We start from the raw sequence: 13,140 nt of genomic DNA on the forward strand, positions 1-13,140 counted from the left end.
GAAGTACAACTAAAAATAACAATCATCAACTGTGGTTTTAAAGGCAATATTTCAATATAATCAAATGTGTCAAATATTCATCCGTACAGCTTCTTATGCTGTGGGTTGTAAGTAAGTTTCATTTCTTGGGAATGATTGAATATAACCCACTTGGGGCTCTGCCATCTGTGAATTACTTACATATGAACACTCTGTTTAAGAGATGGAAATTTTGTTGTCATTGCCTTTCTTCTTGGATATTGAAATGAAATGCAATTGAACAGAGCTTTTTAAGCAATTATTTTTCATATTCATTGCTACATGGGTACATTATCACATGTTCCCCACGTTCGTCATCGCTTATCAAATCATAGGAATCAAGTATAGTGCCGCTGAAGTGGAGGAGAATCTGAGAGATGGAGAAGAATCCATATTCTCAGATTCTGTACTACCTGGGCTCAGGTCATTGCCACACAGAACGCTCTCTGCAGTGTGCTCCCATGTAAGAGTTGTGGTTCTTATGTCCCCATGGTTTCCTTGAAAGGCTACTCCTCTGATCACTGAACAAACAATACAAGTGACTATAGGGCTATGTGTAGGGTGCCACATAATTTATCATCCATACATGGACACCTCTGAGAGTTAGCGGGGAAACTATTAATAAATACGCCAGAACAACAGGCATGAACTAGGATTGCCCCAGGCAAACCTAATCATACTGTTATCCCAGAGATATTGTGCAACTCAAAGAACTTTCTCCCAAGGGTCTCAAACCATTTCATTAGTGCTATTTCCAATTTTACTTCGGTCTAGAGCTACTCTGTCCAATAGGAATAGAATGTGAACCACAGATGTAATTTTTAATTTTTTAGTAGCCATTTTTTAAAGTAAAAAGAAATAGGTGAAAATTTAAATATATTTTATTCTATCCAGTTTACCATAGTATCATTTCAATGTGTAGTCAATACAAAATTATTAACGAGATCTTTTACGTTACTTTTTTCATATTTCAATCTTTGAAATCTAGTGTGCATGCCACACTTAAAATACATTTCTTATACTCAATAGCGACATGTAGCCAGTGGCTATGATACGGGACAATCAGGTCTGACCAGCGCACGAGTTAGGATGTGCAGGGATAAAGGAACAGAGTTATAATACATACATACACACGCACACACACACACACACACAACACACACACACAAACACACACACACGCAAACTGCATTTTCCTTCTAGGTAAAAAATAGATACACCTAAATGTCTTCACTTACTAACTTTACACTTGCCTGGGGTGATCCAGACCTTAGGGCAGATAAACACTCACCTGGCAGATTCTTTGGGGGAGCAGAGAGAATATCTGAGTTAGAAAAGTTGGGTAATTGCTGAGAATTTCTAGGACTTTTTCCAGACTAATATTAGTCTTGCGTCCAACACACATACACTGAGCACACTGCATGTATTTAGGACTAGAGAAAGAAAGATAAATAAGGTACAATGCCTGCTCCTTGTAACGTTAAGGATTAAAGTTTGCATGAAGATTATTTTACAATTGAGATAAGAGAAGCCTAGGACGTGCCATTATTCTGTGGCAAGGCAAGGACCAGATTCTCTTCTTTGAGTCTCAGGTCTGAACTTCATCATCCGCAGAGAACTCTGGGAGGGAAGGAGGAAATGTGCTTTCCCTTCTACTGTTGATACATAGGGACTGACCCATGTTTGATAACTTGCATAGGTTAGGTAAAAGGATTTTCGGTGCCAGCATTTCTTCTTGAATTAGAATTTGCATTTTTGCTAGTAATAATATACCTCCCTCTCCAAACACCCCAACTTGGAACTCAACAATATCATATTTTGGTAAGGATACAGAATCTAGCAGAAAGATAGTAGCCCTCATTTCCTCTAGGGCAAGCTATATTGTTGTATTTTCAATTGGTCTCAACACAGAGCCTAAGTGATAGAAACACAGACCTAATATTGGTGGGGTTTCTGCATGTAAATCATGGTAACACAGATCACACTTTTGTTTCAGGGTGTATTAATGTCGTAAAAATAAGCAGTAAATTATACTTTTTTCTCTTTTATGTAATTCTTCTTGTTTTTATAGTTCATCTCTTCCTCCAATCCAATATATTCAGGCTTAACATGGTCTCAATCAGTGGGCATTAAACACACACACACACAGCACACCACATACTGGTTCTGTTTGTACTCATCATTAGAACAGAACACACACACCTGATTTTTACTAAAGTAATGTTCCATTAAATATGTTTCTTTAAAAGGATGGGAAGTGAGAAAACATTACATCTAAACTACTTTCAGGACACTCCCTTGCTTACCAAAAGAAACATGCCCAAATATTGCTGCAAACCTATGAGTAATTACCCCATGATTTATTATGGTGACTCCTATCTCACACACATTAACACTGGTTCTTGATAAGAATATTTTATACCAGACTGGGAGAATCCATTTAGCTCATTTAGCATCTCTACATACCAAAAATGTTGCTTTTTTTCTGAAGGCACTATACACAGTGAGACTTAAAATGGAGAAGAGACTTGGTTTTAGGAGACTTTTAAATACGCTTACATCATTGAAGATCACCTATTGCAGTGATACGCAGCCATTATCCAAAATCTAACTCTCAGGCTATTTCAGAGGATGAACCAAAATTACAATTCTTCAAAGCAACTCAGGACTTAGCAGAAAAATCCCATAGCTCCATATGGAAGGAGAGCATTGTCTCTTCAGGAAACTATTCTCCACTTAACTTCTCAATTCTAAGTAGAGCATTTATAGGTATACCTAGGTATAAGCACTTTTGGTATATAATTTTATTTTTCCTTAATTTGAATGTTGAGATCTAGAAACCCAGTCCTGGTACCACATGTCTACGACACTGGTAGCCTGAAACTCTATCACCATTCACCATGGTATGACTTATGACTTCACAAAGCACTGTATTGTATTAACATACTGAAAACAGATAAACTATCTCTTGGAGCATTATGAAGGAGAAGGATGGGAAACCCAACAGTATAGTGCGCTGGTTAAGAGCATAGGTTCTGGCGCCAAACCACCTGGGTTAAATTCTTGGCTGTGCCACTTAGGAGCTGTGACCTCTGACAAATCACTAAACCTCCTTCTGCCTCAATTTCATTATCAGTGAAATGGAGACAAAAACATGTTTGTACTTTGATGTGGAAGCATAGATGACTTCATGTAAAGCCCTTTTAACAGTGCCAGGCGCATAATTGGTGCTCTGTAAATAATAGCTATCACTATAACTATATACTAGCAATAGCTCATGCTACTTATTATTATAACTAACACTATATATCCTATCAAAAGCTCTAATTATCCACTTACTTAAGACGGCAAAGTCCCAGTTAGTTTATGGGTAAGGCGCTTTGATCTTTCATTAGGAATGCAAACGGCAGGATACCTACTGGAATAACAGGTTTCAGACTCTGGCCACTGGGGTGTGAAGCGCTTGGCTTGGCATCAGCAGGTGGGCTTGGCGCTGGGTCACTGCTTCTCCTCACCAGCAGCGGAGTGCCTGTAGGACAAAACAAGAGGTGAGAGGTCAAGAATGCCCTGGGGGGGAAGAGAGGGCATGGTACAATGCAATTTAATTAAAAAGGTTTACAACATGCTTTTATATAAAAACATTCTATTTCTAAGGATGCCTATAAATTAATCCATTTCATGATCTTTTGTCATCTATTTATAGAATGACACATGGAAACAGAATCTTTCAGCTCTCAGCTTTCCCCACTTGCATTTCAAAACAAGCCATTCTACTTAACAGAAAACTGTTAGGCAATGCAAAAGTTGACAGTGTACAATTGAAAACTGGTCTAGAAAATATATTTGAGTATTAAAATGAATGATTATCCAGCAGACAAGTGAAGAGGTTCACACAGTCAGTGCAATTTGCTATTCAGGAGAGCTAGAAGTATAGTTATTACTGCCATTTGGAGCTTCTCAACTCTTTTGAATGATGATATACACTGAAATAAATTATTTGCTGGGGTTATAGCATTAATGTCTATTTAAGAACACAAAGAGATGGTTTCATTCTCCTCCTTTTCTCCTAAAGTAGATAAAACTGATAAAGAAAATAAGTTAGTTCTTTTAAAAATATATCCTGATTTCTTTTTAATAATGAAAGCTTCCACTATTAAATATTTGAGTCAGTTATTAAATTCTGAAAACAGATCATACTATTAGAAAATGAAATTCAACCTTAGCAGAGACGGTGGCCCAGCTACTCAGCCTGCAATTAGGCCGAAAAGAATTTGTTTCACACACAATTGGTCACTATAGAAGAAACTCTCAAAAAATCTGTTTGTGACTTAACAATCGCTCTCTTCTAAAAATTAACTTTCTATTTGTGTGCCTTTGGGGAAAAAAGAAACAGTAGAAATGCAATCCTCTGTTTATCAATATTCTGAAAGTAATTCCCCAACTCCCGAGCTATTGCAGTTTAAAATAACATTTTTCATACCTCATTTTATATGGTACAGTTATAAAAAGTGAATCCATTTTAAAGTTATTTACAAATCTGATTTTTCTATGTGCTACAACATCCTTATTCTGTGAACAAAACATAGAATTGCTAATACTTTTCACCCTTATTCAGTTAGAAATTGATTCTTAAAAAATAACTTATAATAAGAAATGAATGTGCTACTGAGGAGGAAACACTATGCCAAAAGGTATTATAAAGCCCAAGTTCACATTCCACTATTTATTTTTTATTAGTAGACACTTCACTACATTGTTCCCCACCTCCATCTAAAACTTTTTTTAAGTACAGCTGATTAACAATATCATGCTGGTTTCAAGTGTACAGAAGAGTGATTCAGCGTTTTTGCAGATTCTATTCCATTATAGGTTATTACAAGCTACTGGGTATAATTCCCTGTTCTATACAGTATATCCTTGTTGCTTATCTATTAAATATATATTAGTGTGTATCTGTTAATCCCGTACCCCTTATTTGCTCCTCCCCACTTCCCTCTCTGCTTTGGTAACCACAAGTTTGTTTTCTATATCCATGAGTCTGTTTCTCTGTTGCATATACATTCAGTTGTATTATTTTAAAACATTTCTTAAGCAAGTGACATACCAATAGTTCTATGGTTGGCAATTATTCTCTGAAAGAAATATTAAAAACAAAAAAGTAAGAGGAGTAAAAGTAAGAGAAAGTACCATAAAACCTTAGACAATAGAGTCCCAGTTCCACACCAATATGTTTTTCCCTCCTTCAGGTGATCTAAAGACTAAGAGCCTCTCAGGTTAAGCCCCTGAATTACCATTAACACAAAGTGAACCAGCCAGTCTAAACGCAATATCCTCAGAAACAACCCATTATCTTTAAAATTAAAAAGAGAATGGGGCCAACTCCATGAAACTCTGGTTTGTTTCCAGAGTTTTAACCCAGACTAGTACACTGCAACTGTCAATAATATCAAATTGGAAAAAGACAAACAAATAAAAAACATGTTAAACCTGTATGGGATACCGAGGTCACAAAATACGTTGATTTAGAGGCACAGAAATAAATATTTCAGTGACTGACAATTTCAGTTACGTTGTTTATTCAGCTGAGTCATATACATCTATACAGATACATATATATATATATATATATACACACATATACAGAATGTGTGTGTGTGTGTTGGTGAGGGGAAAGAGAGGAAAGGAGGGAGAAAGAAAGACATTATTCTTGGGTAACAAATATATTTTTCTCAAATAAGCCACACTATATAGTCTTCCTTCAACTCTAAAGACATGACTGACTCTTTACTTACTGTCAGTATCTGCTGTTTTAATAACAAAATGTTAAATTATTTAAAACATAATTTTATAATAGCGCGTATTTGCATTTCTATAATCAATCAATATGCCACAGTATTATAGGGTGTCTCCCAGAAGATGACAGTTCAGTTTTGTACCAGTGGACCAACTATTTGGAACATTAACAAACAAACAAACTGTAAAGCAGCTAGATCTTTTTTTTTTTTTAACTTTTTATTTTATATTGGAGTGTGGCCGATTAAAACAATGTTGTGATTGTTTCAGGTGCAGAGCAAAGCGATTCAGCCATACATATACATGTATCCATTCTCCCCCAAACTCCCCTCCCATCCAGGCTGCCACATAACATTGAGCAGAGTTCCCTGTGCTGTACAGTAGGTCCTTGTTGGTTATCCATTTTAAATATAGCAGCGTGTACATGTCAATCCCAAACTCCCTAACTATCCCTTCTCCTGACCCTTCCCCTCTGGTAACCATAAATTCATTCTATAAGTCTGTGAGTCTGTTTCTGTTTTGTAAATAAGTTCATTTGTATCATTTATTTTTAGATTCCTCATATAAGGGATATCATACGATATTTCTCTTTCTCTGTCTGACTTACTTCACCCAGTATGATAATCTCTAGGTCCATCCATGTTGCTGCAAATGGCATTATTTCATTCTTTTTAATGGCTGAGTAATATTCCATTTGTATAGGTGTCCCACATCTTCTTTATCCATTCCTCTGGTGATGAACATTTAGGTTGTTTCCATATCTTGGCTATTGTAAAGAGTACTGGAATGAACACTGGGGTGCATGTATCCTTTCAGACCATTTTTTACTATATGCCCAGGAGTGAGATTGCTGGATCATATGGTAGCTCTATTTTTAGTTTTTCAAGGCCCTCCATACTGTTCTCCATAGTGGCTGCACCAATTTACATTCCCACCAACAGTGTAGGGGGGGGTTCCCTTTTCTCTACACCCTCTCCAGCATTTATTGTTTGTGGACTTTTGTGTGTGTGTGTGTGTGTGTGGTACGCAGGCCGCTCACTGTTGTGGCCTCTCCCGTTGCAGAGCACAGGCTCCGGACACGCAGGCTCAGCGGCCATGGTTCACGGGCCCAGCCACTCTGCGGCATGTGGGATCTTCCCGGACCGGGGCACGAACCTGTGCCCCCTGCATCGGCAGGCGTGCTCTCAACCAATGCGCCACCAGGGAAGCCCAAAATCTAATTTTGAAATTCCAAGCCCCATTTGAAGGTGAGACTGAGTTATACTTTAAAGACAAGGAAAGATACATCCTACTGTATAAGAGAAAGTAATCAGAAGTACTGAAGATGATTTGGGCAAATCCTTGGATATATACATATAATAGGGTAAAAGGTACATCTGGCTGAAATGAGAGGGAGACAACTACATTTGGTTTTTGGAAACTCCTGGGGGTGAGGGACAAGGGGGTGTACATAAAATATAACCTCTGCACTGAAGGAGTTTATAACCTAACAGTAAAGATCAGACACTAAGAACTACAGTGTCGGGACAGTGGAGAGGACCTGGGCTTTGGAATCAAATAGACTGAATTTCACCTCTCCTTGCTCCGTGACACTGGACTGCTTTGTGATACAGTCTCATCATTTATAGCCTGATGATAACATCACATCACAGAATTGATGGAAAGCTGAAATAAAATAAGACATGCATGAAACATGGTACTGTCCAATATCTAATTTTCACACAGGAACCACTTCCTCCCCACATATACACACACACACAAGAAAAAGGAGGTTATAGCACTTGCTAATGTTGTGAGCAGTGTTACCTTATCTGCTCAAAAAAGCTGAACTCCTGCAAGTCAAGTGAATTTTCTTGGAATACTATGTAAACGAAAATAGTAAAACATAATTCTGTGTAAAATCAGGTGTAGCCTTACTATACAAATCTAAGCTTCTAAGAAAAACATGATGAGGTAGAAAGGAAGTTCAAAAATGGGGAAAAAAATACTACCCATTGGTGTTTTTCAGCTAACTGAGAAAAGACTCATTAGATTTTAGAAGCAAAAGCCCTCAATTTAGCTCAAGGAACAGTATTATTCCTTGATATCATAGTTTAAAAGTCACTGGTTGCAGAGCCCAAATAAGAAATATCAAGACTAAAGCATAAAGTCTTATACAGCTGCATTCTGTTTTCCCACTCAGTTAAATATTTGAGGCCCCACTGTGCATCGGCCTATACAAGGGGTGGACAATATTAAGGTGAATAATCATGGTGCTTATTCTAAGCATACCTTTTAAAGAAGGAGATGGGACAAGAACACTTCAGTATACAGAAAAGTAGGTCCCATGTAGTGTTCCAGGGGAGTTAGGTATGGCTTATTGGAGAAGCCAATAACGAAGGGAGCCCAGAGGAGGGTCACCTAATCCAGTTTGGGGAAAAGAATTTTTAAAGAGGCACCAGCTAGTTAAAAGCCTCAGACTGGCACATCAACGAATCATGCAAGATATAAAGGCCAACACAGATTTAAGGTGTTATCTACATAAACAAAGGTTGCTGTCTCTTTGGTATAAATGGTGCACACGCACACCCCTGGAGGGATTGCTTTCCCCAATTAGAGGATGTGCTTGGGAAGAAATCAGCTCAAACGCCAGATGATGTGTTATATATGAAATTCTGTTTGGGGGGTTTTGAAAGATGCCTCAGAAAGATAGGCAGTTATAGGGACTGAAACCAAGATCCAGAAGAATCATCCATATCATGATGCAGTGGGCAGAGAAAACAAACAATGGATTCAAACACGAGTCCCGTGTCAAATGTCACAAAGGCACAAGTTCTAAGTTGCAGGGTGAACAGGAGCAGGGATTTATTTAAGAATGGTTAATGATTCTCCTGAGCAAAATCAAACGGGCAGCTTGTCATCAACACTGATGCTATTTCATCCTAGGGTGACGGACACCGGGAAAGCTTTAGGGGGTCCCAGTTAAGACACTGACAAGGCATCCTGTGAGAACTAGGGGGCCCCAAGCACGAAGAGGCTGGGAGAGCGATGTGAAGAAGGAGGGACTCAGCAGTCACAGGCAAAAATGGAGTAAGAAACTAGAGAAGGACACAGGAGAACATAGCAATGACTAAGTTCATTGACTAAGTTCAATGGCATACAAAGCAAATGAGGGGGAGCGTCCGAAAGAAACCTAAAACCATTCTTACATTTCTTGCTCGAGGAAGAACAAGCAATAGGGAGGTTTTAGCAACTGTTATGATTTGTTTCAGAAAAACAACAACAGCAGCAAAAAACAAAAAACCATGAATCTTCGCCCACTGAAGGCTAGAATGAGTTGCTTTTAATCTAAGATGTCTTGGTATGCATGAGAAATTAAAGACTAGATTTTCGGGCCTTCATAAAGGTGAGTATGAAGTTCATACTGGAAATCATATTGGCTTTCAGAATGAGTGATGGGGACAAACACAAGGTAAACAAAGGAAAACAGGAAGAATCAGCACAGGCCTACAAATGGCACTGCATGCAAACTAATGAGAAAACCAGAATTTTTATTCCCAAAGAATCTTCAGAGGATTTTCAGAGTGTATCTAGAATGACGTGTGGTTAACAGAGCCACAGAGGTGAGCCTAGAGGAGAGGTGGGGCAGAAGGGAGGAGAAAGGAACTGGAGTTAACACGATAAACTATTTTTGTGCAAAGAGGGGTAAAGGTTGGTCTTTGTAGAGATTCAGTTTTCCTTTGCTCTGAAGGATTACTTCTGTGCTATTGAATTAGCAGGTCACCAAAACACCTAGTTTGAAGAAAGAAAACATACTCTCCTTCCAATGCTACTTACACTTAGGATAGATAACAAAACAAATATAGATGGGGGAAAAGGCTGTTGAAATACACCTCAACTGGTAAATATTTCACTTGATGAAAATGCATTGCAGATGGTTAACATATTTAGGGACTTAAAAAGAGATAAATAGCAAAAGAAATGCTCTGCCAGGTAAGCAATATTAGCAGTATATTAATAATATTAACAGGATGCATTAGCTGTATCTCGGTTTCATACAGTACATTTCCATAACAGACTTTGTACCTAGTCAGTACCTGGAAGAATGCCTTTTAATTATCTTGCACTTCAACACTTGTTGAATGCATCTGGCATTACAGTATGGAGATGTCCTTCAGATATACGGTGCAAAAAGAGCGAGTGTGAGGAAACCTGCCTTCTAAAGGTGGTCCTGGCACTACGTGCCCCCCAGGAGACAGCTGAGTTGTACCGCAGAGTCCAAGTCCTCTGCGGTAACTAAGGAAGCATGTTGGATAAGCTATACCAAAGGCCCTTCCAGATCTGAAAAGAGACAGCTCTGTGAGTTATAGAGCCAATAAGGAAATTGAAGTCCAGAGAAATTAAGTTCCTAAGTCTTTTGGACTTGATTTCTACTCCAGTTTTATCCACGTGACACTTTTCCATTGTGGGGTCACAACTTTACGTGGGTGAGCGCATGGAAGTAAGGGGGATGATGTCTCTTCAATGTGGTAGCAATTCTTTTCATCGAAAAAGGTCAGCAGATGGGAAAACTCGGATAGGAAGATAAAATGAAAGGGTGCTGGGAACTGAGTAACTAAAAGGCGAATACCAACCCATAGTCACATGGGCATATCTGGCAAGATGCTTGACTCCACTAGTCAAGGCCTACCAGCACCTCTCTCAGAGGGCATGGTCTCTCTTGTAAATGATTTAAATATCCTTTTCCTATTAACCCTCAAATACCTCAATTAAAAAAAAAGAGAGATTAGTGAAAGTGGTACATCATTTGCTTTTGGAGAGAACTAGGGGTGTGTGTGTGTGTGTGTGTGTGTGTGTGTGTGTGTGTGTGTGTGTGTTTCGTGGGCATGAGATAGGGCTTTTCCACTGATGCCTAACAAACTCCCCTTCACTGAAACCTGGAGACCTATAAAGCAAATTGGTAATGATATCAATAGCAACGCAATTTATGATAAAGTACCGGAGAAGACATCACTTTCACTACAGGAGTGCCTGACCAGGTCTGGTGCCTGGCCTGTGATGAATGCAGCAGCTGTGACATGCTTTCTGACACCGTGATGGAAAAACCACATGAGAGAAACCAAGTCACATTTTAGCAGAATTTTAGCTGTCCAAATACTTTACTCTTAAATATCACTCCATTAGAAAAGAGACTCCCAGTATTGCCATTAAAGGAGCAAAGAAGTTCAAGTTGACTGACAGTGTTGTTTTTCTTTCATTTTGGATTGCGAAACCCCAGAAAAGCCTGTTCAACACACGATGGAACAAACACAAGCAATTCACACAACAGTCTAGCAACACAATAATTATGAATGAGCTGACACATGATAAGATATCTTTTAGTATTTGGAAAGCTGCTTAAATTGGAGTGCCACTGCTATAAAAACAAGTGAGGGGGTTTGTAACTGACTTTTACCGGGACTTATGCTTTTCTCTGAAGATTGTTATTCCTCCAGTTGGAAATATATTGTTGCCGCATTCCTGAGGGTATATGCTTTCTCTCCTACTGAAGTGTTCACATTTTATCCAGTTGATATATACAAATCTACAGTTTATCCTATTGTTTAAACCACATCGCAGTATCAATTTTCTCATGCTATTGAAAGTCAGTTAATGCCAAGTCTTAGACATGCACTACGTCTCAAGTGTTATATTAAAAACAATGACAAGCAATAAAAGGACAAAGCACACTGTATTTTGGCAATGCCCATGGAAGAAATTCAAAAGTGGTCATTTTAGGTTAAGAGTAAATTCAAACGATTTAAATAAAAGAACAATGCCAAGTTACAGTGAAGGTTCAACAGAAGCAAAGGCCCTGGTCTCTGAAAGGTATACACTCTAGAAGAAGCACAAAACATTAACAAACAAATAAAGATACCTGAATTAATGACTCCAACTAAAGGCTCCAGAATCATAGAGGTGAATGGAAGGGATGTGAGACATGCAACATGAACCACCCATTTCTTGTTCTGGCATTCAAGGACCTAATGGGTTTCCCCCAGTCTACCTCCCAGATTACATCTTGCACTGCATTCATTGCCATGCAGTATCTGCCAAACGGGACTACGTGTCATTGCCTACAAACATCTTGCAGACTCTGACCTCAGCGTGCATGCTGTTTCTACCCCCTAAATTATCATTCTCTACTACTGCAATCAGTTGTAATCCTGTCCATCCTTGAAGGTATAAAGATCTCTACTTCCTTGTAACATCCAGATACAGATTTGCTGGGGGCGCTAATGAAGCCTAACTTCAGGGGCCCTCACAAGCTCCCAGGTAGAACCTTAGCAACATGAGCACATGATTAGATGACTTTGTAAATTTTACCTAAGTAAATAGCTTAATTGCAATAGGTTAATTCTGTTATCTCTTTCAACTCTGATGTCCCCTCCAGCGTACTGTCCCTTCTGTTGGGTGAACCTAGAGTGGTCAAGAACATTTCCAGATTCAGTTAAGTGAGTGGAAGATACATTTCATCTGAATAAAGTGGACTATATATATTTGCGTGGTTTATAGACACTTCTATGTATAGTTCTATGCCGGTCCTCTTGGAGGAATATAGGTATATCCCTCTTACCCACTATGTTGGTTTATCCAGCTTCACGATACAAAAGTACAAGGCCAGGTGACATAATGAAATGACTGGGCTCTTTTTGCACCCAGCATTGGAAGAGTGTGGGTGCTGGAAGATAAGACTTGACATGTATAAAGCCAGGAGCTAGTCTAAGGAAAATTCACTCACTCCATGTACAAAATTATATGTAATTCAGTAATCAGATAATTCAGTTCTCACTGATATCTTGACAAATGGGAAGTCCTCTTCTATATGGAATATATTCAAAAACGTAGCATAGTAGTAAAATTCCTATGTTAGTAAGACACAAACCTGTAGCCATTTCACAGATTACAAGAATGTATGTGTGCAGCCCCATGTTTATATATCACGTATACTATTTAAACAAAAAACATTTTTATTACCATACTACAGCCAAGACTGAATTATCTGTTTATTCAGTGTATAAAAAAATCTTACATATGAAGATTATTAAAGATTATGCAGTCAAAACTGTAGAGAAAAGCAAGTTATTTTAAGCATTAATTAAGATACAGTCAATTAATATATCATTAATAAAATATTTTTTCATATTTTCGGACATCTTTAGTATATTAGCTTTATTAATTTTTTAAAAAATGTTGGAATTTTTTCTCATTTTGAATTAGCAGTCATTTATACTTTTGTACGTAAAATCTATGTTCCTTTTCTTAAATAGTAATCTCCCCAAGTTTCATACCTGAGAGCCCTACAAAATG

General features: G+C 38.2%; 1 protein-coding gene across 1 annotated transcript in view; it reads right to left on the reverse strand.

Annotated features, from left to right (window-relative positions):
- PARD3B (par-3 family cell polarity regulator beta) overlaps positions 1-13,140 on the reverse strand; it is a 1,035,739-nt gene that overhangs the window by 576,966 nt on the left and 445,633 nt on the right. Inside the window, exon 4 of the mRNA XM_029225239.1 lies at positions 3,438-3,547. Coding sequence (XP_029081072.1) covers positions 3,438-3,547 — 110 coding nt within the window. The remainder of the gene's footprint in view (positions 1-3,437; positions 3,548-13,140) is intronic.

The sequence above is a fragment of the Monodon monoceros genome, unplaced genomic scaffold (assembly GCF_005190385.1).
Source record: "Monodon monoceros isolate NGI ecotype Baffin Bay Population unplaced genomic scaffold, NGI_Narwhal_1 Super_Scaffold_16, whole genome shotgun sequence".
Classification (NCBI taxonomy): Eukaryota; Metazoa; Chordata; class Mammalia; order Artiodactyla; family Monodontidae; genus Monodon; species Monodon monoceros.